Source organism: Phalangium opilio, unplaced genomic scaffold, assembly GCF_054372755.1.
Source record: "Phalangium opilio isolate 3A_F unplaced genomic scaffold, DU_Popi_V2 ptg000045l_1, whole genome shotgun sequence".
Classification (NCBI taxonomy): Eukaryota; Metazoa; Arthropoda; class Arachnida; order Opiliones; family Phalangiidae; genus Phalangium; species Phalangium opilio.
In genome coordinates this window covers 4255456-4283081 of record NW_028324168.1, presented here as the reverse complement: position 1 = coordinate 4283081, position 27626 = coordinate 4255456, and the positions used below count along the sequence as shown (strand labels likewise).

The window sequence follows — 27626 nt, the reverse complement described above, 5'->3', positions numbered from 1 at the left end:
TCTTAAAACAAAATTTTTTATTTTGACCGTTTTTGGTATTATAACTTTTGATCCAGTTGCGAGTCCAGAATATGTCTGTGATGTTTATAGTTTAGGCCGTCTTTTCTTCGTCACAGTTGGTCAATGTGTACAATCCAACTGACCTTAATTACTTTAAACAATACTTTAAAAACTTAAGTGTCTTCCATTTCGCTTTTTGGCGCCTGCGCTGTAGTATTTTTGTGTCATGAGAGTGCGCAGAAACTGCAATGTATCAACCCCCTTGAATGTTGTCTACCCCTTTGTTTTACATCGAAAAGTAAAGTGCCATTATGTGCTATTGGAAAAAAAAATCCGTTAAGACGGGTATTCCTCCCATAACCCTACGCGACTTCTTGTTCACGGTAACCATGGCAACTCCCCTTTTCTCTCTTGGCTCTTCTCCATTTCCAAATCCTCCGCGCGCTCCGATGGCGCCCTTTTCCCCGCGTATTACCAAAGAGGAGGGACGCTCTCTGGTATTACTACTGGCATGTGGGTCTGAACAGTGAAGAGCGTATTTAGGGGGCCAAATGGGAGAGGTTAGGTTTTTGGCTCTCGTGCTTTTCGGCCAAAATTTATTTTAGTTCGGGTATCGCGACCGGGTCGCTATGACGTTTCGTTTTTTAACCCAACCCCTAGAATGTAGTCGATAAAGAAAGAAAGAAAAAAAAAGAATTATAAAAAGAAATAAAACACACGTGTCAATATGATTACCGTGTCATATCTTCGCGCCTCTTTTTCCCGCCATTTCCAATTATATTTTTTCTCGTATTGTATATAATCATGGATTGTACGGAAGTATTAGTTTTGAAACCCCTAACCCTAAAAATATGGTTCAACCCCGCAATGTCTTACCGTCTTCAATATTGTCTTCGCAGTTTCAATACCTAGGTAAGAGAATCTAGAACAAGTTTTTGTAAGTCTTCTAGACTTATCTTTTTTTATTTCGAGAAATTATTTTTTGCTGCTTTTGTTTTACTCTTTCTTTTTCTTGTCGTTGTTGAAGAAGGTGACGTTTTGGGGTTATTATTTTGTCAAATCATTATGTTATGTTATTCAGGATTACTTTTTCTTGAAAGGTGTCTATGTTCTTTGGAGGGTTTATTTATTATACAGGGTGTTTCTGATAAGTCTGCATGAATAAATTAAGGGGGATGTTCTTTGAGAAATTAATTTTGAGTCGAAAATGTTCTATACTTTTATCTATGACATTTTGTTTGCCCTAAGGGACACTGTTTTCGAGTTATGGTTTTTAAGAGTGTTATGGTTTTTAAGAGTGTTTTAGGGATGACCCCTTAAATTTAATTAATTAAGAAACTGATCAAAAGACAATGATTTCTAATTTAATTAAGGGGTCATCCCTAAAATACTCTTAAAATCATAACTCGAAAACAGTGTCCCTTAGGACAAACAAAATGGGGATAGAAGTTATATTTTCGACTCAAAATTGATTTCCCAAAGAACATTCCCCTTAATTTATGGCAGACTTATCAAAAACACAGAGATAGAATGTTCAGTTATTTTTAAAAAATATTTTAACTTATAAATATATATTGTTGGAGTTTTAAACTGTGTATTGATTGTCCAAGAATATTTACAGACATTTTGATAATAAGCTATAATCTCATTCTGCGTAATTGGAGCGTGACAATTTATATCGTGACCTATTGACCTCCTCAATTCCACGGAAGTCGCTTTATTTTTATTGCGAGTAAATTAAAACCAAAATAAACAACCCTAACTTTATTCTTAGAATTTTTTGCAATTAAGGGAATAAGGGATTTTGTCATTTGATCTCTAAGGAAAGCCAAATTAAAACTTGTTTGCCAGTTGGGGAATTTAATATTAATTTATTCTTGTAAGTTTTAAGTTTAGTATAGTTCCAAGACATTCGAGGAGTTTTCTAAAATTGCATCCAATTAGTTCTTGGGAAAATCAAAATCAAAAAATATCAATACTATAAAATTTACAATTTCAAGAACCATCCCAATATAATATTGTCAACCACTAATCAGCATCCGTCTAGACGAGCTATTTATAAACTTAGACTCTCGACTTTAATATCATCTCGCCTACTATTTTATTTGACCTAGAACTTGGCCTTTCATATGTACACAAAACGAAAGTCCACTTTTTAAAAGGTAAACAGTAAAATGGAAATGGTATTTACTTAAATCACACAGAAGAATTTCGGAAATAGATTATATTTCTAAATTTAAAAATAACCCTTGACCTTTTTTTCGTTCGCGACCTCTTATTTGACCCCTTAGATGGCTTCCGTTTTCTGTTACGTCTGACTAAAGCTGTCGACTTCCTTTATTTGCAAACTCTACTAATTCTGATCTGAAACCTCTCCCAATCCACTGGGACTAAACAAGTTAGTCATTTAAAAAAAAGTGAGTTTTATCAACTTAACTTGATACCAAGATTTAGTCTGAAGACTGGGGGAATTATAATATACTCTGGTTCACTCTTATCTTGATAAAATAGTATATCTTAGTTCTGGCGCTAGCTTCTGAGTTTTTCCCAGGCGTATTTAGCTTCTCCCTGTAAGTGTACTTTCTCTGTTTAACTTTGGGTTTTTGCCAATTTTCTCAGAACGTACAGAATCCTCTTCTTGCAAAGACGTTTCCATGTGTGACTACGTAGTTAGCTAGCTAGACCTATAGACCCAATTGTAGGTAACAGATACTGACTTCAAACTTAATATTGATTTAATTGGTATTTACTTATCGGTGACGTATTTAATTGTTAATTTACTACGTTATAATTATAAAATATTTTTTTAAAAATATTTGGAGGTAAAGGTTTCTACTTTATAAGCGTAGTCTGGAAAATTCGTGTAGGTTTGCTTTGTTTACCAATCTCTATGGTTGTTTTGTTCCAAACGACTTTACGTTTAAATTAAATTAGAATAAAGTTTAAATTATAAACATCAACAAACTTAATAAACAAATTAAAACGCGACGAATTGTACGCTCTTTTGGGTGTGACTTCGTAGCTTAGCTAGTTGTACACATTTGAATAATATTATTATACTATAATTTAGGGGTTTATATACTACAATCACTAAAATAGCTAAGCAACTCTGTATGTTATTAATATATATAAACCAAGAAGTGATATCTAGTTTATTAGGGAGAAGGTATAAATTCGCGTGCACGTTTCCAGCTTTATATCCAGTCCAAACGTATAGTAGGTCCGGAGTTAATCCCCGCCTTCTCTAAATTACAACCAGCATCTCATTGGTTCTTGAAAACTCACGTCAGCGCGACGCGAATGACGAAAATTTCAGTCATATTTTTCGACTGAGGAGAGGCGAAATAGCCCGGCCTCCTTTAACTTCCCCCCCTTGTATTTTGAAAGGGGGACTGGGACTATGGAGCGCTAATACTTAGGCATCTTATACCTTCTCCCAAGATATCACATCTTGTGTAAACAAAATGTTCACAGTGTAAAATTTAACGAGATTTATATTTCGTGTCATTTATTCTTGGGGGATGATTTTTCCACTTTGTTAATTTAAATTCTCTTTGCGTTGCCTGTGCAATTTACTTTAAAATGAGGGTATTAATACTGGTTAAAGGGAGAGGGGGGTTTGGGGGTTACTTAGGGTAATGATTCTACCTTATGAGAGATTATAATTTCAAACAGAAATTGCTCGCCTGCCTGCCCTGCCTATGATGCCTCTAGCATAAATCATCCACTTGAAGGTCGAATTTGGATGGCCGCGTGCGAATTAGCGAACCTTCAAACAGATGCCTTACCTAATTTAAACCGAAAATATATCCCAACCCTTCACCAAGCTTTCACTTCTTGTTTGTGTTCTATGCATAGCGAAAAGGCTATCTAATGTTTACGTATTTAGTATATGGGTAATGCTGCTTTGTTTTGCGACCTTACTAATGACCTTCAAAATAATCTGAACAGTATGGTAGGGTCCCTATCGACTTTGGGACTCTCTATAGGTTGTCTAAATTGTCAGGATGAAGTTAGAGAATTGGATTGAAATATTCTCTTCATAGGATTAACATGTTTTTCTTTTTGGGCGCTCAACTTTGGAGGGTCATAACTCGGGTTCTATTAGAGATCAGGGATAGTCCTTTGAGTATGTTATTGTCCTATTTCTTACCTTTCCAACGACACTACATACTTGTGGTTACAACTATCAGGACCCGAGTAAATAAGCAAAATGTTTATGAACGTCCTCTCAGTAGGATTAAAATGGTCTAATTTAGACGACACCTTTTATCTCTGGTTCTACAAGAGATATAGGGAAGTCCTTTGAGTATGTTATAGTTATTTTTCTCACCTTTCCAGCGGTACTACATACTTGGGGTTATAACAATCAGGGCCTGAGTAATTAATCGAAATGCTCTAATAGGTCAAAATTGTCCGGGTAGAGTTTATGCATGTATTTATAAAAACTATCTTTATAAATCCATGGATAAACCAACTACCGAGAATTTCTAAAGTAGTCATAAAAAAGGTTGGGGATTAGTAGGTCTGTACAATCCCTTTTAATTACGCTCTTCATTCCCTGCAGCTTCATCCCTTCTGATTTCCAAACATCCTTACCCCAGCTGTTGGCTAGTTGTCCTTTCAATAGCCTATTTAATTAGTGGACATTCCTTCCCCTTAGAGGATTTTTTTTTTGGAATTGATAAAAGAACAACGTATAAACACGTACTACCAACACAGTATGTACTAATTAAGCCTAAATGAGCCCCCCTATTTTGGTTTTTTTGCTTGGTATTGATTTTTTGTTTTTATACTGAAACCGAATACATTGTCAATGCAGCAGCATAAGGATCATTTTGCCTGCAAAGCTCGGGCCTCTGTCTGGGACAGAATATTACGACACGATATGTCGTAGCAGAAGTCCGTAACCATCCAGCTGGTCGTAATTTGGAGGGAATTTTATACTTGAAGGAGATAGAGGGGTGGAGTAGTAAATAACCCCCACCCCGGTTTTGGTTTAAGAATAAGCTATAGGCGCCACCTGGTTAGAGCAACGAGAACTACTATTTACACGTGATTAAGAGCTAATAAAAATATATCCACCGAGAGATGGCTGCACAAAATGATGCCCAACCTTTAAATTAAGCATTCTATGATTTTTAAGCAGTCACGGAACGGTTCCCAACTATGTCTATACCACTCCAGTATCAAACTTCCTTCCTCATATGTCGTAGGGATTTAGTTCTGGAACCATTTCTTATATATGACTTGTATGACAATTATCTTATGATATGTGACAGGAAACTCTACATCTATATAGACTCTGATTTGACGTTTCTTTTTTTTTATCGGGGACAATGCGACATCTTCCATTTTTTTTTTGACACCCGTGGGATCAAGAACAGATGTTACGTATCGGTTGATTTCTTTCCAATTCACTTTCTCGTTCCCAATTTTGAAGATTCCCAATTTCTGACAGCTTTACTTTCCCTTTATATTGTTCGATTTGTTTTTTTTTTTTAACTTCTGTCATTATTTAATCGATTATAAAATGGTTATTTCCTCGGTTAGCTTTCCCGATAATTATCGATTGAATAAATAATCGATTGTTTTAATTTGGAATACGAAAGAAATTTATTAAATAAAGTGTGTGGTTTGTTGCGCGTGTATTGAAGGGAAAATTAGTTTCACTGCCACGCCCACTTAGTTCAACTAGATATATATTTGATTCCTTTTTTTTAATTTCTTAAGAAATAATTTATATTTTTGCCTTATCTACTTCGTGAAATAATATGCTTTTATTATTTATTCATAAGTATTACGTTAATTTAAATTTAAATACGGACGTAATTCTGATTAGAATCGTTTAACGCAATCGCGATAAATATTATCAAGGGTATATCGTTTATCTTAAAATCACGGGGTTATTAGCGTTATTGTTTTAGTTACTTAGGGATTTAGATAACAATTTTGATTACGTGTTCAAATTCGTAATAAACCAACCTCGACTACCCTTTATATATATTTATTTATTTTAATATTTTCGCTCTATTTTTTTGAAAAAGGACACTCAGTTTTAAGGTATAATGTTATTTTGCCTAAACTTGACCTTTAAGTTCAGTGTTTTCGTCATGTTTATGGATTTCTGATCGTACAAATGGATTTGTTAGAAAAAAGTTTTTTTTATATAGAATACAGAGCAAGAATCCTTTTGGTAGGTTTTTCTGTGTCCATGATAATCCTATGGTAAATCTAATCTTCGGAGAGAGCTTTGTGAATGTCTCTAAAGATAAAATCCCGGCCTACTCACACAGTCTTGAAGAAATTCGCTCACAGTAGATGTACTGTACTACTGAATTTTATTTTATTTTTTGGTATTTTTTTGTATTTTTTTACTTTTAAAGTTTTAAAGGCTTTTCATTTCGGAAACCCTAGAGAAGAATTTTTATTTGTTTTGTTGTTTTTTTCCGTGAAAGGTAAATAGAATTCTGATTCGGGGTAAAGAATAAATAAAACGAAAGGATTTTATTTAACATATGAAATATTAAGTTCATTCGCTTTTTCGTTTTGTGCTCTTAGGGACTGCAAAACGATTGTTCAGTACCATTACGGCTGGTTCGCCTTTTTCGCCCCCGTTTCTTTCCCAGTTTTTCGTGTGACATGATACATTTTGGCTATAAATAAAGTTTCAGATGAGTTTTAAAACTCAAAATGCTCCTCAACTTCATGATGTTATAGTTAATAGGTGGCGCGACAAATTTTATTTCAAATGATATTATTTTACTTCCTCACTGAGAATTGAGTACAGTAAATAATATATAAGCCAAGGCCACCTTATAATAAATTTAATAGTAACTAGATTCTAGTCTAGTACTAGAGGCAGCGCAAAACGGTAATATGGCCGGTGTCATCTTGTTTTGTTGTCTCAATACGGAACTTTTTGTTGTTTTTCTCTCAGTGACTGATAAGGTATAACCCAGTCTATTTTTTATATTATAGTTGAACCCTTCTGGGATTTAATTATAATTTCCGAACTCGACAGCGCGCATAGGTTTGTTTCAATTGAATTTGGATTAAAAATTCATTATATTTTTACGTCTTGTTATTAGACGTAAAAGTTTTGTTTTCTATTTTCTGTATTAAATCCAATCAACGACGGACTGGTTCGTTGTAGGTAGGCCTACTAGACATTCGAAAGACAAATTTCTCTAAACGAGGGAACCGTTACTAAAGTTAGTTTTGAATGGGGTTCAATTGATATGATTATGATTTGAAAATATGAATTAATTCAGACAATTTTTTAATTATGGCTAGAAATATATATAAGTAATTATGTCTTTAATTGGGCGTAACTTTTGTTTTTCCGTTTTAAATATATTAAATTTAATGATGGTTATAACATAAACTAGATATTACTAAGAGTAATTTATCCAGGCCGAGGGGACCGTTACTTAATTTAAATTTTGAATTGGATCGATGAATTACTAAATCAATTAAATTGAAATAAATAATTTGCATTTTGCGTATTTTGCTTTTTTGGGGAAATTAAGTGTACTATTTTATTTAATACATGTACATCACCTGAATTATTTAATACCTAATCTATATTTAAATTTCTAACGTCCAATTTCTAAATCGACTAGACACTTTAAAATTTAAATGCCTTCCCAATTAACTTAAACACGCTGCCTTCCTAATTGCTCTTCTAATTATTATACTTGGAAGCCAATCAAAATAATGGCTTTCCATTATTGCAAATTTGACTTTCCCTTTGTGTAGGCATACTATCTCTATGATAGAAATCGAAGAAGACATAGAACATCATTACCCTACTCTGCTTATTGTTACCGGGGCGGGAATTGAGAGGGGGCGTGGTGGGGTGGGGTGGAGAATTTCCCGCTAATTGCTTCCCAGTTTTCTGTTTTCGATCGTGGGGAACGTTAGCCCAAAGAAAAAGGTATACTAGCACTACCGCCTTTCCTTATTTCTGTCTGCCCAGCATACCTTAAAGCCAGCTGATTAAAGTATAAATTTTTAAGCTTGTAAGGTCTGCATTCTTTTAAATTATATTATTTCAATTAAATTAATTTAATTTGGATTCAGCTCAATTTTTATTTTGATATTTTGCCTCTAGGACCTTCTTTAAAAGACCTAATTTGAAAATTTTAGGCTTTGCAATGTTTATCTCATTTAATAAAGCTGGTTTATTTTAAGTTATTAGGGTTGCATTCTTCTAAATTAATTTGGATTAAGCTCAATTTTTATTTTAAAATTTTGCCTCTAGGACTTTCTTCAAAAGACCTAATTTGAAAATTTTAGGCTTTGCAATGTTTACCTCATTTAATATAGCTCGTTTATTTTAAGTTATTAGGGCTGCATTCTTCTAAATTAATTCAATTCAATTAAATTAAATTAAATTAATTTGGATTTAGCTCAATCTTGCTTTGAAATTTTTGTCTCTAGGGCCTTCTTCAAAAGACCCAATTTTAAAATTTAGGGTTAGCAATGTTTCCCCCGTTTAATAAAATCGTTTACCTGTTTTACTACTAATTAAATTACATCATTTCTAATTAGTCTATTAATTAATATCTGAAATTAGCTTGTGATTCGACCTAATTTCATAATTTAATAGACTTTGCATAAGGCAATTCCAATTTTGGATTTGAAGGGTTCTATAATTCCCAAGACTAAATTTCAATTTAGGCTTAGCAACGACTCTCTCGTTAAACGAAGATCTTTTACGCCTTTTCATTACCCATAATTCCATTACAACCTTCAGTTCACTTAACTTAGCACGTGATTAGGCCTAATTTCGTTACGAAATAGACCAACTCGTCGATTTAAAAATTTGGGTTTGAAGTGTATTATAGTATCCTAGAAAATTTGAATTTAGGCTTAGCAATGAACCTTCTGTACCCATAATTCCTTTGGACCATTCGGGCGCGTGATTTCGCTTAATTTCGAATTTTAAAACTATAGGCTTAGCGTTTTTAAAGTTCGCGTTGAAGTATTTTCAACTTTCCTCCATGTTACGTGAGAGCGTGATCATTATTCGAATTACGTAATCCATATGAGCAGTAAATTATACCTAATTCATGGAATATGTAATATTTAAAAAAGAGGTAAGACATTAATTATCTTGTTTATGATGATCAGGATGGAAATTTTCCAAAATTCTATTTAGTTCGTGATGGTAGATGAGACGTTTTGAACTTTGAAAGGATTTGCAGTTTTATGTTATGTATAGGGCTTTACGCAGATGGGGAAAAATAATTTGATAGGTTTGAATGATTATTTGCTAGCTTTTCAAGGTCAATAAAGTGAAAACAACAGTCCAAGGGTTGACGAAGGTTTTTTTATTTAAAAAATAAAAACTAATGAAGAAAAAAACAACCAAAACGAGGGGCTGCGTACTTCCCTCTAAAGGGATAATAGACTAGTATCGTTTGAAAGGGGGTGTAGACTGTGTTTCCATCCCTCTAGTCTCATGCACTCTTGTTAGGGGGATGACACTGAGCTAAGAGATAGAAGAGTATGACGTTTGCATTTACGTAGTAATGACACTACTCTATATAGCCTCAAATCTGACAATTTTTGGGAATTTTTAAAAAGACTTTTACAAAAATCTTATGCTTAGTGCGAATGAACTTGGGGTATTTACCAAGCAGTTGTAATCTTTTTAACGTATACAAGTACGGTATAACACGTTTTTTGGGATGATATTCCCGTTTAATTTATCCAAAATACAATAAAAGTTTCCAACCCCTCGAAATCGCGGATGCAAATTTTATGACTATGCAAAAATATAAAGTAAACTAGATTATGATGCCCCAAAGCTATTATTGTCACTTTTTTTTTTTTTTTTAACTATAAGTCAACAACCTTATATTATTTGACAAATGGATTATTTTATTATTTAAATTTCGTAATTATAGAAACGTCTATATTTCTTAATTGTGTTTATACCTGATTGTTGAATTGTATTGAATGGGGATTAAGGGTGTATCGGAGTATACATACAGGGTGTTTCTGATAAGTCTGCATGCTTAAATAAAGGGGGTATGTTATTTTGGAAATCAATTTTGAGTCGAAAATGAAGTAATTTCTATCTCCATTTTGATTGCCCTATAAGGGGACACTGTTTTCGAGTTAAGATTGCATCCAGAGTATTAATTTTACGGATGACCCCTTAAATTTAATTATCAAACTGATTTCAAGACAATTATTTCCAATTTAATTTAATTAAGGGGTCGTCCCTAAAACACTCCTGAAAATCATAACTCGAAAACAGTAGCTAACCCTTAGGGCAATCAAAATGTCATAGATAGAAGTACAGAACATTTTCGACTTAAAATTGATTTCCCAAAGAAGTTACATCACCCCCCTTAATTTATAGCAGACGTATCAGAAACACCCTGTATATATTTTGATAAGATTATAACTATATTAAAATGAAAAATACGTTGCAGTGCATTGAGCAATTTTGGACGGTTCGAATTGTAGCTCTATTGTTTCGGTTTAAAAAAACTTATACAGGGTGTTTGTGAAAAGTCCATCAATAATGAAAGGGCGTATTTATTGGGCCATTTTGAGTCGAAAATGTTCTATGACATTTTGCCGTCCGAGCCACGGTTTTCGAGTTATGATTTGAATATTTTAGGGATGACCCCTTCATTAAATTAGCGCTGTCTTTCAATTTCTTAATTAAATTTAAGGGGTCATCCGTAAATTACTCCAATCATAACTTGAAAACAGTGGCCCGAACGGAAAAATGTCATAGAACATTTTCGACTCAAAATGGCCCAATAAATACGCCCTTTCATTATTGATGGACCTTTCTCAAACACCCTGTATAATCGTAAATCTTATTGTTTTGGAGAACCCAAAGAAAAATGGATCACGTAAACTTTGTCGCCCAGAAACTTGACTTACACCAGGAGTACGTGCAACAAATATATACGTAGGTTAATTTTATCTTGTAATAATTTATTTTTAATTCCATATATATTTAAAACGTAATTTCTAATAAGAAATTTAGTTCGATAAGGAGCTAGCTAGCTCGTTGATGTAGCAAATCATTTTTTTTAATCTTATCAACACGGCACTGATTTGATTACCATGCCTACACTATACCTTTATATTATTTTTTTTTGAAATTTTTTAATTGTATTGTATTGTTCTATCAGAATGTTATCGTCATATTATTGTCTATAATATTATATCAATTTTATTTCAATCGTTATTTGCAAGTTTTTGATTCAGTCTGAGTGGCGCCGGGTACACTTTTATACGTCGTTTATACTTATTTGAAATAATTCTTTAAAAAAGTTTAGAATAAAAAAAAGAATAGAATTCTTTTTTGTTAGTTTACTAAACGTAAAATTCAAATTTATTTGAATTTATTTTTTTTTCAAGTTTTGAATAATGGTTTAAAAGTGAAAACAACATGTAAAATATTCTGGATTTTACTGAGACTTTGTAAATAGCTTTAGGAAACAATTTTTTCTGTTGCGGTTTTTGTGTCTCAAATACTTCTAAACCATTTTTTGCGTCTATTGCCGGAGGCGCAATTTTTTTCTCTTTCGGAAGATTGTTGTTTAACATATTTGCAACATAATCATCCATCGTTCAAGGTTAGCAAAAAAATTTCATTTTTTTGTATTTTATTCACAATGTTTTAACAATGTTGCAATTCTATTTAATTTTTTTTTACTTATTTTTTATGTTAATTTCAATTGACGGTTGTTATTATTATCGTTGTATAATTTAGTTTAAAAAAAATATTATTTAATTCAATTCATAATATTCAATCGTAGTTTCGGAACAAAAGTTGATAAGTAGAAGTAAAATTTATTATATAGTAAGGACCCTTTTAATAGGCTACCATCTTGGAAAATGGCGGGCTGATAAATTACTAAAAATTGGACTAAGATACTAATTCTTTTTATTTAAATATAAATAGCTACCTGGTTCAACTATATACAGGGTGTTTCTGATTAAGGAGTTGATGTTCTTTGGGAAATCAATTTTGAGTCGAAAATGTAGCTTCTATCTATGACATTTTGTTTGCCCCCTAATGGACAATGTTTCAAATCGAGTTAAGATTGCATCCAGAGTATTAATTTTACGGACGGCCCCTTAAATTTAATTAAGAAACTGATTAAGACAATAATTTCTAATTTAGTTAAGGGGTCATCCCTAAAACACTCTTGAAAATCATAACTCGAAAACAGTAGCTAACCCTTAGGGCAATTAAAATGGAGATAGAAGTATAACATTTTCGACTCAAAATTTACTTCAAAAGAACATCCCCCTTAATTTATGAATGCAGACTTATCAAAAACACCCTGTATATTGTAAAACCACGATCTCCTTTTGTCTTCTTTCTTCTCTACCGCATTTAAATATACCCTACTTTTAGAATTTATTTTGTTTCTTGTTTAACCCTTTATTTTCTTAGATTATAATGTTTACTTCGAGAACTTTGTAGTGGAAAGAGAAAGAGAAAGAGAGATAGAGTATTAAGTTATTTATAGGGATGCTACGCTAAGATGCCTCTAATCTGAGAATCTAATTCTGGTATCCAAGAATAAATACTTCCCGTCTACAAAAAACCCCCGGCACTGGGTTTTGTACTGCCAAAAGACAATTATAAGAACAATCTTTTATCAACTTACTTCGTTTTTGATCTGAAGGTATTTGTTTACTGTTCTTACTTAGCCTTTTTAGGTCACAATTGTTTTTAATACATAAACACAAGTCTCAAGGACCACGTCCTTCCTTTCTTTTTTTCTTAAATATTTTTAAATAAGCGAATAACCAGTTTCCGGGCTGCGGTTGTTGTAATTAAGCTGGTCGCGTATATAACTGAATTCACCATAAGTTTATAAGATATGTTTCATGATAAGTTTGTAATGTCTGGTTACAAACTGGAGCTTGTTATGAAGTGAGGGAGTTAGGTCATAGATTCTCGAGGTAAAGCGAGCGACGCTTGGTGACTGGGGCGCTGTCAAAGGATTAGTATTCAGATTAAGTAGGAAGATGGAATGGTCCTGCAAAATTAACCACCGAGTGTAGACAATTAATTCTCGCTTGTCGTTCTTGAATTAGCTCATAGTATGTCTCTAGCATTTCAAATTATAGGATTAGGTAGTGTCATACTTATGGGGAACATATCACTTATAAAGCGTTTCTCAATTAAACAAGAATTTTCTCGGAGTGCTAATACTATTTTTGATGTCCGGGGTGCTCTAGTGTATCAATGGCAAATGAAATTAATAGAAAGTGTAGCGGTTTTAGAGCCTACGAATATTTACTATATCAGCGAGTGCGTAGGTTAGTGAGGCTTGAAACTCATTGGTGTGCGACTGGCATTGGATTACGAGGGCATAAACAAACTTTTGGGAACGCGCAGGTCATTAAGCTAGATTAATACTTGGAAAAACAAAGCTAACCGTTGGTCTTTGGCGTGTTTTTCTAATCTACTCACGTCACGCGCCAGCACGACTTTTGAGTGGTAATATATGTAATCACGATTTTGTGTTGTTATTCAAAAGTGACGTTACGGTTTAGCTGTATTTTTTTCCTTGGTTGTTTTTAACTTTTCATTCATTTTTGTTGTGTATGTGAGGAACCACCCGTACGTATATATATAGACCATTTCATAAATTCCTGAAGAGGAGAGAAATACACCATAGAGGCGGCACGGGAGGTCACCTTCACCTTCTTGGGTTATTTCCCTGCGGCCAAGAAGCTCCGCTAGAGGCGTTAACGCGAGTCGGTAGTACTGAACTCGGGCTTGCTCCGTCTGGTGTTGCCTCTTGGTTGAAGCCAGGGAAATAACCAAGGACGGCCTCTTTCCCGCCTGTGTGTTGGTTTCACTGCAAGTTATTAATGAAATGATCTGTAGTTGGTTGTTTCTTTTTGCCATGAGACCTTCAAAGCTATTTTAAAATTCCCACCCCCAACAGTAACACGCGAGCTTGAGTATAGAAGTCTTTCACGAATTATTTTTCTTAAAGGAAAAGTATCAGTATGGTTAGTTTTAAAATCGTTCTAAATTTAATCTCTCAGGCAGAACTCGCTGTTCGAAGTTAGATGCGTGGGAGGGTTTGGAGATGTATGTCCTTTTTGGTATACATAGTTCCCATGCTAGGAGGATCCATACCATTTACACAGGGAGGCCAGGCTTCAGGTGTTACACAAGCCAGGTCTCCTATTGAAAATGGTATGGCATGGGAACTATATCAAGGTCACTATAAATTTCGAAACAGTGTAAAAAGGTCGGCTGTGTTGACCACCTTCTTGTCTCAAGACGGAAGGAACATGGATTAGGTATGTTCCTTCTTGTCTCAAGACTTAAGGAACATGGATTAGGTATGTGGATGGACAACAAAGACTTTTATAATTAAGATATGACTTCAAACAATACGGACCATCCAAATTTGGTGCAGGACTGGCAACTTTGAAGCCCTATCTATAAGGTTTTTGCGTCGACATACCTACCAGATGTTGCGTCGTCCTCTGAGCTGGGATGGCCAAAAAAAAAATTATTTATTCTGTTTATGTCACCACTTGCTATACTACCCCTTTTGTTATTGACGCCTTGTAACCCGCGCGTTTTCTCATTTTGACTGACATTGTTTCAACTTGGAGGGCTGTTATAAAGATCAGCCTCCTTATAGGCTAACAAACACTAAATCTCGCACGAGACCCTAATCTAGATTTTTAAGTTTACTTTGAGAATTTTGTTTACCATCTCGATGACACATTCAGTCAAGCAAATTTCTTAATGTACAGGGTGTTTGCATGGCATAAATTAAGGGGGATGTTTTTTGCGAAATCAATTTTGAGTCGAAAATGTAATATAAGGGGTCTCCCTAAAACAATCTTGAAAATATTAACTAGAAAACGGTGTCCCTTAGGGCAATCAAAATGGAGATAGAAGTTACATACATTTTCGACTCAAAATTTATTTCTCAAAGAACATCAACCCCTTAATTTATGCATGCAGACTTATCAGAAACACCCTGTATATTCGCATAGATGTCTTGCTGCTGCTGTTAGAGGTGCGAGCTGGCTGGCAGGCAGGCAGGGATGTATCTGTTTTAAATACTTTTTTAAAACGCCCTTGCCAATTCTCTGATATTTTGGCTTCTAATTCTGGTATATTAGTTGTTTTGGTCCTATCGTACATCTTGCTTTTACCAGCGCTCCGTGTTAGAAACAGTGTGACTCATGACTTGGGAATGAGAACTCAGGGATACGCTTTCCAATGCTATGACCCGTCGTGGTATGTAGACAAAGTTAGCGGCGCTATGAATTTTTAGGTGCTGTATAATATTTGAAATAAATTATATTACAGGGTTGAGACGGTATTTTTGAGAATATGCCCGTGTTAGTTAAAAGTTAGGGAATATTGAAGTTTTCAGGGATAGATTTAATTTTAGAAGTAGGAATGGAGAACAGAGTAATGTGGACGAGCGTCAAAGTCCCGGACCCCCTTCCTCGGGACGGAGGGGTATGAAAGAAGAGGCGGGTCATACTCATAGCGACGGAGGGGTATGAAAGAAGAGGCGGGTCATACTCATAGCGACGGAGGGGTATGAAAGAAGAGGCGGGTCATACTCATAGCGACGGAGGTGTATGAAAGAAGAGGCGGGTCATACTCATAGCGACGGAGGTGAAAAGGAATTACGCGTTTTTCGCCGTCCCCGTCAGCAACGTCATCAAAACGTTGTTTAAGTGAGCCAATAAGATAATTTAAACTTTTCGTTACGTGTTGGAGGGAGGGGCTCTATACTGGGCCATGAGTCGGACTGAAGTAAATACTAACCGTAAATACTCCAATCCTACTTCTAAAATTAAATCTATCCCTTTAAGGGGATGTCGTTTGGGAAATAAATTTTCGAGTCGAAAATGTATTAACTTCTATCTCCATTTTGATTGCCGTTTCGAGTTAAGATTGCATCTAGAGTATTTTAAGGATGACTCCCTTAAATTTAATTTAGAAAGTGATAAGTGACTTTGGAGTTTGGACGGTCATGAAGTGGAGACTTAGAGCCAACTATTATTAACTTATGACCATCCATACCTGCCCAGAATCCTAAACAAACAGACCCGCATTTTATCTATATACCCATTAATGGAAAAGGTTGGTACAACCGGGCACTTTGTCCCAAGTCTTCGAACTCTAACTCGACCCTTATTGACATGAAAACCATGTAGGTCCCAGTAGACCGAATTTGTTCCGGCAGTTATATAGCGAAGAACCAACAGATTCTGTTTTCTTTCAGATAGGGGTCAATTTTGCCCACTAGGGATGGTCAGTTTATTTTGCACTGACCATTACATAATTTTATCGCGGTACAAAAGTTTGGACTTAACTTGCACTCGTATCAAGTCGAAAAATGGGTCATGTGACCCTAAAAACAATTAGGTCTTCTAATGGGAGCGCGGGACATTTTCAGAGACCATTTCCGGGGGATAAATTCCATTTATAGAGTCCCTAATGGTTCCCCTAATCCGTGTTTGACCTTAATCTCTTGTTATGACGTGGAACTCTTAAGTTTTCTTTTTTGCATGCCTTATCCGTACCTCTATGGAGCTGCTTTGACCAATGACCGTTAAAAAGCGATTTTTATTATATAACTATATTAGATGTACGTACTATAATAAATTATTTTGTTTTCCAAGTTGGGGTCCACGGGACTGCGTCTAATCTTTTTACCTCAAGAAAACGTTTTATGTGAAATTTCCAATTAGCGAAATGACATATTTTTTTCTCTTCTTAATTTGCTATTCCATAAGCTCAAGGGACTTTTTTTAGGCCTAAATGTTTTTACTTCAAAGGCTTAGCAATTACCAGAAGCTTGTAATGTGAAGGATGTAGTTTTATTTTATAAACGTTTTACACGTCTCAAACTGAATCAAAAGCAGGTTTAAACTTAATTTAAACGTAAAAGTTATGGGCTTTCAATGTTATGCGTTTTTCTGTGTCATTGAAGAATCTTTTCAAAACCCTCGTTAAAAAGAGATTAAAAAGCATCATTGAATTCGAGATTTTGTTTAAAACGGCTGATTTATTGTTGAAGCACATTTTATAGGTAAATTTCGGAATGCGAAATATCCAGAGTATTTTGAAACAAATTTGCCAAATTAAGTATTATATTTGCCGAAACTTTTCCGTTTGAAAATCGAAGTCTGTAAACATAACGAAATATTTTCTTTTTCTCTTAGGAAGCTAGTAAAAGCCTAATAAATCGCGTTAGTCGTGAAGTTACTTTAGAACCGTCTCATCCCTTGAAAGATACTAAATTTGACATCTAGCCAATTTTTGGAAGCCAGTGAACCGACGTTTCTCGCAATAACTCAATAATCCGTGGCTAGTTTTTACCAAAATAACTGATGTCTAGAGTTGAGAAATATATATATACACTTTCCTTAAGCCTTGTCGTGTTGTATTAAATACTAAGCCTCGGTCTTTAAGATACACATAACGCAACTTCAGGTCAAACCCTTGATGTAGGAAAGGCTTAAGAAATTAGGGTTAATTCGTTGTTAAGCCTTGTCGTCGTCTTGTATTGACTTTTAAGCCTCGGTCTAAGATACTCAGTTCAAACTATTGATGTAGCAAAGGCTCAAGAATTAGGTTTAAGTTGTAGTAATTGTAAAGTTACAATTAGCTCAGAGACGTTGCGTAATTCACTAAATAAGTGAAGCTGAATTAGTTTCAGCTGGCAGGCCTACACGTCAATATTGGGTCGTGATGCAATGCTTTGAAATCGATTCTCTACAGCTGGTTCGACGCCTTCCTATAACGATATTTAAATTATCCGAACGATTTGTTACAAATTCACTTCGAACGTTTAGTTTTATTTTTCTAACGACATTTTAACTGGAAACTCCATTAATAACTCGACTTTAATGCAGGTTCCAAGTTTCTTGTTTTATATTTTGGCCCTTATTTAATCCCTAAAACTACTTAACGATATTACAGTTTGTTAATCTTGAATAATCGCTAGCAAATCAATCTTTTATAAAAGCAGCTTAAAAACAGATTAAAGTTTCGAAATTTTAGTTCAATTTCCGATGAAAACTGAATTGAACCAGTAGCCCTACCGCTATAACTGTGATGATAAAAAATATTGACCTTTTTATTTTTCTATTAATTTTGTTTTTGCAGCCAGATAGCTGGCAGGTAACGATGGCCGGTCAACTAACATGACTTTTCGATTGGCGACGTATTTCGTGTTGGCCTTGATACTAGGATTTCATTTGACCACTGCCAGTTTCGGATCTCATTACCAATCTTCGTCCCAAAATACTTACCTGGAGTCGCCGCTCAAGGCAGGACCATGTCTTCAAAGAGATCGTGAGTCAAACATTTAGTTTTATTACTTTTTTATATATATAAAGAATTTGACCCCCCCCCCCCGCTCCACCAAGGAACACGACCTTTGTCACAGCGAAAAGGTCAAATATTTCTTATATGAGTGTATGTGTGGGAGGTGAGGGGTCATTAATAAAGAATGTCTCGGAGGTTGTAGTCCCTTTGAAATCGGTGTCCTTCAGTTCGTGCTGTAAGGAAATTGAATCTTTGTTTTTGAACCGATAAGAAATTTATTAAGTCGAAGTTAATGGTGTTCAAACGTCTAGAAGGGTTTACTTATCTCTCACTTGCCTCTGACGCAGTGAAGTGGTGTGCATGGTAGACCGTCATAGTTACGTCGTAACAGGGAAGACACTGCTGTCGAAGTTAATCGGTAGACTGGTTTTGATAACGTCTGTAAGACTGGGGATTTATCTACTTTCGTTTTTATTCGGTTGATGGTATCATTTGGTACGCCCATTTGGCGTATTAATTAGGTTTGGTTCCTATTAACTAAAGTATAGGCTTATGGGACATCCTTTTCGCTTGGTTAAATTTTCTTAAGATGCAATAGAAAAGCTTATTTTGTATACCGTAAATTTTTCCACAAGCTGTTAGATCTTTAATGAAGATGAAAGCTATCCTCTGAAAGCATTGAATTTCCTTTTACTTCGAGACATAAAAATGTGGGTAGCGGAAGAATTTTATTGGATACTTGCGCGCTCCCAAGTAGCCAAGACAGTTTTATGGTCGTAAAGAAAGACCTTCTATAAATGTCCACTATCATAAGTTCATAAGATATAATCACCATAAGTTTGTCAATGGTTACAAACTGGAGCTTGTCATGAAGTGAGGGAGGTTGGTCATAGATTGTCGTAAAGCGACACCTGGTGAGGCTTGGTACAGACTAAATAGGAAGATGGATTGCAAAACCGCGTATAGTCAATTCTCGCTTGTCGTTCTTGAACTAACTCTCACTAACATTACGATGTATATGAAGTGTCATACTTATGCCACATCTTATAAACTTATGCCACTAAGGGGACAGTATTTTTTATCACAATAGCATGATGCCTTTTATTATTAAATGTTTTGTAATTTAATTAATTTTAATTTTTAGCATTATTATTAAATTGGAATTTGGAAGCTTATAAATGATATAAACATGGCTATAGTTAAACGTGATTTTTTTTCAATTTATGTTTTGATCTCTAAAATCCTTTTAAAAGGGGTGTGGTTATCCCATGTGTTCCAAAAACATTTTGAGGGTCAAAAAATATGTTTTCAGTTTTCTTCCAAATATATTTTTTAATCTCCACCCATTTCACGAGAAGTTAAACTTTCTCAAGTTTTAAACTGAGAAATCTGAAGAAATTCGAAAATAAAAATCCCGGAAACAGCTTTTCCTCTTTGGAATAATCTCGCGTTTTTATTTCTCTAAAAGTTCCACGACCTCGTAATATGATTGACACTTCTTTTTTTTTTTGAAAAGTCGTGCCAATATCTGATGTTCCTCGTTAAAAAAAGCCGGGCCCGCTTTCGAAAGCTTATTGTTCACCCCGACGGCGTTAAAAAATAAAATAACTGTCGGGGAAAATATTCAACCCATTCATCCTACGTAAACACCAGACAAAAAATTACGTTTCTTTCAAATCTAGAGACTCATGACATTCACAAATTATCCAAGAACGACGCCTGAACAATCACTTATTTTAGTTTGTCATGAGTTTTTACTTTTACGACATTTAGGAGAGCAAAGGTATTGTGTCAGCCCCTTGCGGCTGGCAGGGTGGTATTTTAGTGTGCGCCTTGGCTGGTTTCGTGTTCTATTTTATTTCATGAGTTTTAACTTTTGAGTCTTTTAGAGATGCAAAAGAACTCCGTCAACCCCTTATGGCTGGCAGGCTGTTTTTGTTTAGTGTGCAACTTAGCTGATTTCGTGTTTCGTGTTCATTATTTTTTTTCATTGTGTTTTAGTTAATACCGATTTGATGAAAGAGTTTACCATCGATGGACACAGCTTGCCAATCGTTATCGAGACCAGTAACAGAGTAACTCATCAAATAGTTTCCCAGATACTCAAAATTTTGCTGAGCGAAGTTGTGGGGTATAAAGAAGTTATAGTCTCCGAAAAGGATGGAACGGTTTTCACGGCACGCGAGGCTTTACAAAGACTTGCCAGTGATAAAAAGAAGGAAGGGTAATTACATACAAATTGGTTAATTACTTTTAAAAGAAATAGTAAGTATTTTTTAATGATAATAATAGAAATGGAGTCAAAATGGGAGAATCTGTGAATGTAACTATACCGGAACCCATGATTAATATGGAGGTTTGGTTGAGCCCCGGTTTTAACATGAACGCTATGGGAATAACGAATAAAATAGAAGATTGTGGGCCATTGGGTCCAATTGGGAGGTTAGTATCGCGTTAATAACTAATTAATTAATCTATTAACTAAACAGTTCACGAGATCAAGTTGAGTCTATTTTTGTTTAACTATAGGGCCGGTTGGTACGTTCCTAAGAGTATCGTGGACAAGTACTACGAACAGGGTTTAATTATTGACCATTGGAGAGCCTTTCGAAACGAGTCCATTACGAAAATGTTCCATCTTTCTAAGTTAGTTGAAAAAGACGGACTGACGAAGAGCAACGTCACCAGATCCTATTATTGCCAAGATAAAGATTGCACCAAAGGAATTTACAGACCTCCCTATTGCATAGACCCTAAATCCAATTGCGCCACTATCTTCGCCGCTTACACTGGTAAGTTTGAACCCTTTCCCTGAAAGGTTTTACAAACAATTACCGAAATAAATTTTTCATCTCCAATCTTTAAAGACCACACCCTTCACAATCTCAAAGCCGATATAATAAATCTCAAATTGAAGGTGGAAGTAGCTTGGATTGGACCGAATCTCGAAACGTTCGTTTTACAACGCGTACGAAGAGGGGAAGCAGTTTTATTCTTTAATTGGAAGCCTAATACCTTGACTCATAAGAAAAATTTCACCAATGTGGCATTTCCGCATTGCGAGGACAATAATCCTTCGCTTTCCTTGACCAATGGTAGTCAGTCTCCGTGTGATTTTGAGATTAACCAATTGGAGAAGTTCGTTTGGAAAGAGATTAAAAACACTCTTAATAAAGACGTGTATCACGTGGTCCGTGAAATGAATTTTTCGCAGACCGAGTATTTACATCTATTGGACATGTACCAGGAAGCCTATCGCGGTTCCAAACCACCGTCCACCGTCGAGATCGCTTGCAATTGGATTAATTCGGCAAGTAACGAAATCACGTGGCATAACTGGCTACCGGCCGATGTCTCGCATAGAAAGTATCCCCTGTATATTGGAGGGATTTTCCCCAAAACGGGACCTAGAGCTCAAAGTATTTCAATAGGTGAGTGGGTCTTGAGACGTGGCGTCGTACCCAGTACCACGTCATAACCTAACAGATATTACGTTGGGTTGGGTTTCTAGCTGCTCAAATGGCAATAAGAAGCATCGATGTCGATCCCAATATCTTGAACAATTACGATTTGCAACTACTCGAAGAAGACGGTGCTTGTAAAGCTGACATTGTCATGAAGGCGTTCATTGGTTACGTCACCAATGCTACGTATAATAATACTATCGGTATCTTGGGTCCCGCGTGTTCGGACACTGTCGAACCCATAGCGGGCGTGGCCAAACACTACAATACAATCATCATAAGTTACAGCGCCGAAGGTGCGCTTTTTAACAATAGGGACAAGTACCCTTATTTCTTCCGAACCATTCCTGAAAATAATCTGTTTCGGTAAGATTGTAAACTTGGCGATTATGCGCGTGTTATGTCTTATAAACCATTTCTTGGCAGTTTTGTCTACCTCAAAATATTAGAACATTTCAAATGGAAACGCATCTCGTCTTTGACGCAAGACGGCCACAAGTATTCCGAATATATTTCGCTCTTAGAGACTATGGTTCAACAACACGGGAAAACGTTTGTGCTTAATAAGAAGTTCGCTCGTGACGCCGGTAAACAGAACATGACTCAGCATCTTTTGGATTTGAAAGCCCGGAACGCCAAAATTATCATCGGGGATTTTTACGACAATGACGCGAGGAATATCATGTGCGAAGCTTATAAGCAGGTAAGATTTTTTGCTTTTGTCTAGGCCTACCTTAACAGCGAATGACAAACGTCATTGTGACGTTACGTTATCGGTGTATAGAATATGACTGGAAAATACGGTTATGTCTGGTTTCTACCTCATTGGTTCTCAACATCGTGGTATAATACTGACCATTACAATGTCCAATCTGGCGAGAATGTCTCTTGTACGACGAGTGAGATGAAAAAGGCCCTGGATGGTCACATCGCTCTCTCCTACAAGTACTTTGCCAATGATAACGACACGATGCAAGAGAACAAAACCGTCCGCCATTGGCGAGAACTTTACGAAGGTTTTTGCCAATGGCAGCATCAGGAACCGAGTGATTACGCTGGTTACGCGTATGACGCGGTTTGGGTTTACGCGAAAGCTGTTGACGCTCTCTTGAAAGATGGCGTTCATTATAGATCAATTCTTCATCGGCAGGATATTTCCAAGTAAGGACATCATTTCCCTACAGGAATTAGGCCTATTATTAAGCCTTATTTTTGGGTTGTTGTTGTTGTTAGGAAGTTGGTGAAATATATAAATCAAACTAGTTTTACGGGTGTTTCCGGTCGAGTTGAGTTCAACGGGTCAAGCAGATTAACGGACGTTATAGTATATCAGTGGATTGGAAATGGGTCGGTTGAGATTGGGACGTACGCGCCTATATCCGATACAGACGGGCTGCTGACGATTGACGAACATCTAATTGTATGGCCAACTGGAAGGGTACCAGATGACGGCACTCTAGCTGGTAAGTAATTGTTGACCGGCCTTGTGTAAAGCGAAAATTGTGGGCTGAAATTTTTACGTTTTAATGAAGAAAAATTAAGCCAAAATGGACAGTCATGCGCTATTGAAAAGTTTCGAAGGGCTTTAGGAGCCAATGTATCCTGCGAATCGGCGTATATTACCGCCAATGTTATTGGTTTAGCCATGTTTTCACTTCTAGTTGCCATCGGGTTCTTCTTGTTCAAGAGAAAGTAGGTTTTAACTTTAATTTTCTAATGTACAGTCGTTAACCGGAAGTTTAACTTGGGTGTCCAAAAAGGTACGAAGAAAAATTCAAGCGTATCAAAGAATTGGGTTTGATGGGAGCCAATCTAGGGAAACTAGCTTTGGACGAATGGGAGATGCCCAGAGACCATATAGTCATTAACCGGAAGTTGGGTGAAGGGGCGTTCGGAACGGTTTACGGAGGCGAGGCCTTCGTCGAGGATAAAGGTTGGGTGGCCGTGGCCGTCAAGACGCTCAAAGTTGGGGCTGACATGGAAGAGAAGCTGGACTTCTTGAGCGAAGCCGAAATGATGAAGAGATTCGACCATAGTAACATTGTTAGATTATTGGGTGTTTGTACCATTGGCGAACCAGTTTACACCGTCATGGAGTTTATGCTTTACGGGGACCTTAAAACGTACCTCTTGGCGCGTCGTCAACTCGTTAAAGAGAAAGAGGGACATAATTCGGACGAGATATCCGAAAGACAATTGACTAATATGTCCCTAGACATCGCGCGTGGTCTAAGTTACCTCGCCGAACAAAAATACGTTCATCGGGACCTGGCTTGTCGAAATTGTTTAGTCAATGCCAATAGGACCGTCAAGATCGGTGATTTCGGAATGTGTCGGCATACCTACGATTCCGATTATTACAGATTCTCCAAAAAGGGTGAGTTTTGATTATGTTTTTCTTTAATTAAGTTATTGCGTTCTGAATAATAAGAATTGGTGTTAGGAATGCTTCCGGTTCGTTGGATGGCACCCGAGAGTCTAATTGACGGTGTTTTCACTCCGATGTCGGACGTTTGGAGTTACGCTGTATTGTTGTACGAAATAGTTACGTTTGGAAGCTTCCCCTATCAAGGGCTTTCAAATAACCAAGTGTTGGATTTTGTCCGCCATTACAACACTCTTACAGTGCCAAAAGGGTGCAAACCTGAATTGTAAGCCGATTTTAACAAGATGGCCCCGGGTTGATAGTAACTTTTGCGAATGTTCCGCTAACTTGTAATTTCAGAGAAGCTTTATTCCATCGATGTTGGAATCGTAATCCGGCGTTACGACCAACGGCCAATGAGATCCTGGAGATTTTGGCTCATCATCCAACATTAATCGCGCCGTGTCTCGATTTACCTTTAGCCAGCGTTGAAGTGGAGGATTCGAACTCTATCGAATTGGCCATTCACGATCGTTCGCGCGTGCATTCGATCACGTCGACGACGAATCCGATTCGACGGGCGGTTGTCGAAAGGCATCATAGTCTGACTCACGCTGAGAATGGCAGCGTTGCCGTGGCCGCTCTTAATTTGGACAGCGTGCCCAATTTGACTTACCGGACTCAAGTCATTCCAGCTAAGGGTCAGTACGTAACTTTGCAGTGTAAAAATAGTCAAGACAGCGATTACGGAAGTAGCGCGTCCCGCGATTTGGCTCAGGGTATTACCGCTTTATAATAATTACAATAATTTTTTTATTAATTATACTAATTATTATCGAAGCTACGACGTAGATATATATATAAATCTCGCGAGTTGTAGGCCAGTTAATTATTTTTTTTTTGAGAAATGAGATATATTTAATTTAATTGATACTAAAAAAACTAATACTTAAGTCCCCTCCCTTTCCCAGCTTCTTACTAATCAGGGTATTATTTTTAATTACAATTAATAGAGCTTGAATTAATTAATTAAATAATTAATATTCATATAGACCCCCGAATTAACACTGAAATACAATCAGCGTAAAATAAACTTAAATATTAGGGTTATCTTTTGCAGTTCAATGTCCTCTAGAGGGCGGTAACTCCGCAGCGGGATTGATGTAACGCCATCTAGCGTGTTATTAGTGCAAAAGGCCAAAGTCGCCAAAATCCCCCTGATATGGCAAATAAAAAAAGCTCTCGGGTGGTTTTATTTTGTCAATCTTATGTCTTGTCTTGTAAGCAGACGATTTTAAGGCGCCATTAAGTGGTCACTTTTCTCTCTCTCTCAATGAGAATACCATACCGTACATAAATATATTTAATTATAAATCTAAAGATAAATTCCAGCTCGGAAAAAAAACCGTTAAAAAATATTTTGACCACACACAAACTTATAAATATATTTAAAAATATATAATATAACAATGCATTATTTTTGTGTAAATATTATATAATGGGACGTATCGACAAAGAAAAACAATTGTGCTCAAGATAAACTAAAAAAAAATTCACGCTAAAATTATTAAATATATAAAAATATATACCATATACTCGGGGATATCTAAAAACTATCCCCTTGTCTTACGGCACCTTACCGTACAATTGTAATAAGGAGATATACTATATACATATATATATCTATCCAAATCGCAGCCCTTTATTAACTAACTAACTAACCAAACCTAACTTCCTTGTGAACGTCTTTTCTCTGAAATTATATATCCCTTAATTAGATTTTAGGGTTAAAGTTGGATATGGAGTATTAGTTTTACATCGGTATTAATATTAACCTCTTTAACCCCTCCTTGTGGTAAAAATCGTAACTAATAACCCCCTCGTTAAGTTAATTAATTAATTAATTAATTAATTTAAAATAATGCACATTCCTTAAAACAATTTAGAGAGAAATAATTCAGTTACGTTTATTTTAATTAAATAATTATTTCATACGGTTAAGGTAAATAGCTCTGAAAAAATAATAGTTGATAGAATTGACGTCAAAGGCCTAAATAGTTAACTTAGATTTATTACTACAGAATTAACGGTGTTAATTGTTTTTTCTTTTCGTCTTTGGAATGTTTTGATTTAATAACTTTTATTTTTTATAAATAATATCCTTCCCCTTTTCCCTCTTCCGGGACTTAAGATATATTTTAAAATATCAGGAAGTCATATCTTATAATAGAAGGAAGGAATAAATTTGTTAGGTCTACGATAGGATAGTTACGCCATCTGTTGAGAGAAAGGAGAATTATTTATTCCTTAATTTTATTTTGAGATATGGCTCTCTGAAAATATTTAAAAAGAAAAAAAAAGTGCCTAACAGCCCGCTTGATAAATCAAATATCAAATCAACCAAAAAAAAATTATATATGATAATCGATGCCTTGATAATAATACACCGAAAGTTACGCTAGAACGGTGCTAAGTTAAATTAAAAAAAAAGAATTTGAAATTATTGAAAGAAATATTATATAATATAGAGCCGATTGCTGACGCATCTTTAAAAAAAACGTAAAATATTTAAATACAATTTATTTTTTTCGTCAGTATTTCTAAATTATTAAATTATACACGGCTTTTTTCTTCGCGTTTTAGTTTATACATTAATTTTTTAATATTATTTTTTTGCGCGTTAAAATTTTAACTAAAACCCCTTACAACAACGTCCCCCATTGTATTATAAAATATTTACAAATCGGTTTTAAATTTTTTGTAAATTTGCACAAATTGTCTGTTTTTTTTTTGTCTTCAGTAGAGAAACCTCCTGCCAAAATCATTATATCATTATACTCATCCACTGGTTAAGTTTTTCCACACAGCTAAAAAAAAAACAATTGATTGAAAAACAACAGAATCATAATAATTGCCCCAGAGTAATTAACGTAGTCATGTAAATATTTTTTGTTGTTTCTTTGCAGTGTAATTGTGTTATAAAAAAAAAGAAAAAAAATAAGAATCTTATATATTTAGAAGAAACAAACAAATTGTTTTTCTATGATTGTGAGTAAAATAATTTAGAAAAATGATTATGTGTTGGGATGGCTTCACACGAGCGAGTGAAAATGTAAATTATTGAGAGAAAAAAAAAATCAAGTGAAAAAAAAAAACTTCTTCCGTTTGTATTAAAGCCAATTGAATATTGTAAATTTTAAAAAAAAATTTATTGTTTGTGTTTATTCGATATTATGTTATTGTTTGTGTGTTTATTCAATATTATATGTTATTGTTGGTAATATTATTAGATAACACCAATATCGAACCAGCCAGCCAGCCGTATGGAATCGACGCAATACTTTTGCGTGCCACAAAGGGCGAAAAAGTAAAAATTTCAAAACTTGCAAATATTTAATTTATTTACAATCAATTCAAAAATACACAAATTTGTTTATTGAATATTACGTTGTTGTTTGTGTGTTTATTC

The 27626-nt window shown here is 35.3% G+C and overlaps 1 protein-coding gene across 6 annotated transcripts in view; it reads left to right on the top strand.

The window, feature by feature from the left end:
* The window catches only part of LOC149676880 (uncharacterized), a 45768-nt gene extending 18170 nt beyond the window's left edge, over positions 1–27598 (top strand). Inside the window, exons 3-16 of one of the 6 annotated variants that reach the window (XM_089837797.1) lie at positions 18167–18355; positions 20330–20552; positions 20621–20770; positions 20858–21120; positions 21196–21759; positions 21840–22158; positions 22219–22495; positions 22577–22953; positions 23026–23255; positions 23325–23484; positions 23553–24169; positions 24236–24443; positions 24518–24858; positions 25278–27598. In XM_089837797.1, the coding sequence (XP_089693923.1) occupies positions 18205–18355; positions 20330–20552; positions 20621–20770; positions 20858–21120; positions 21196–21759; positions 21840–22158; positions 22219–22495; positions 22577–22953; positions 23026–23255; positions 23325–23484; positions 23553–24169; positions 24236–24443; positions 24518–24858; positions 25278–25324 (3927 nt within the window). In that variant the 5' untranslated portion in view covers positions 18167–18204 and the 3' untranslated portion in view covers positions 25325–27598. Of the gene's footprint in view, positions 1–728; positions 913–15067; positions 15275–15553; positions 15727–18166; positions 18356–19883; positions 20112–20329; positions 20553–20620; positions 20771–20857; positions 21121–21195; positions 21760–21839; positions 22159–22218; positions 22496–22576; positions 22954–23025; positions 23256–23324; positions 23485–23552; positions 24170–24235; positions 24444–24517 lie in introns of those variants that run through there. The other 5 variants (XM_089837794.1, XM_089837795.1, XM_089837796.1 and 2 more) reach the window with 5 other exon arrangements.
* The last annotated feature ends 28 nt before the right edge of the window (positions 27599–27626 follow it).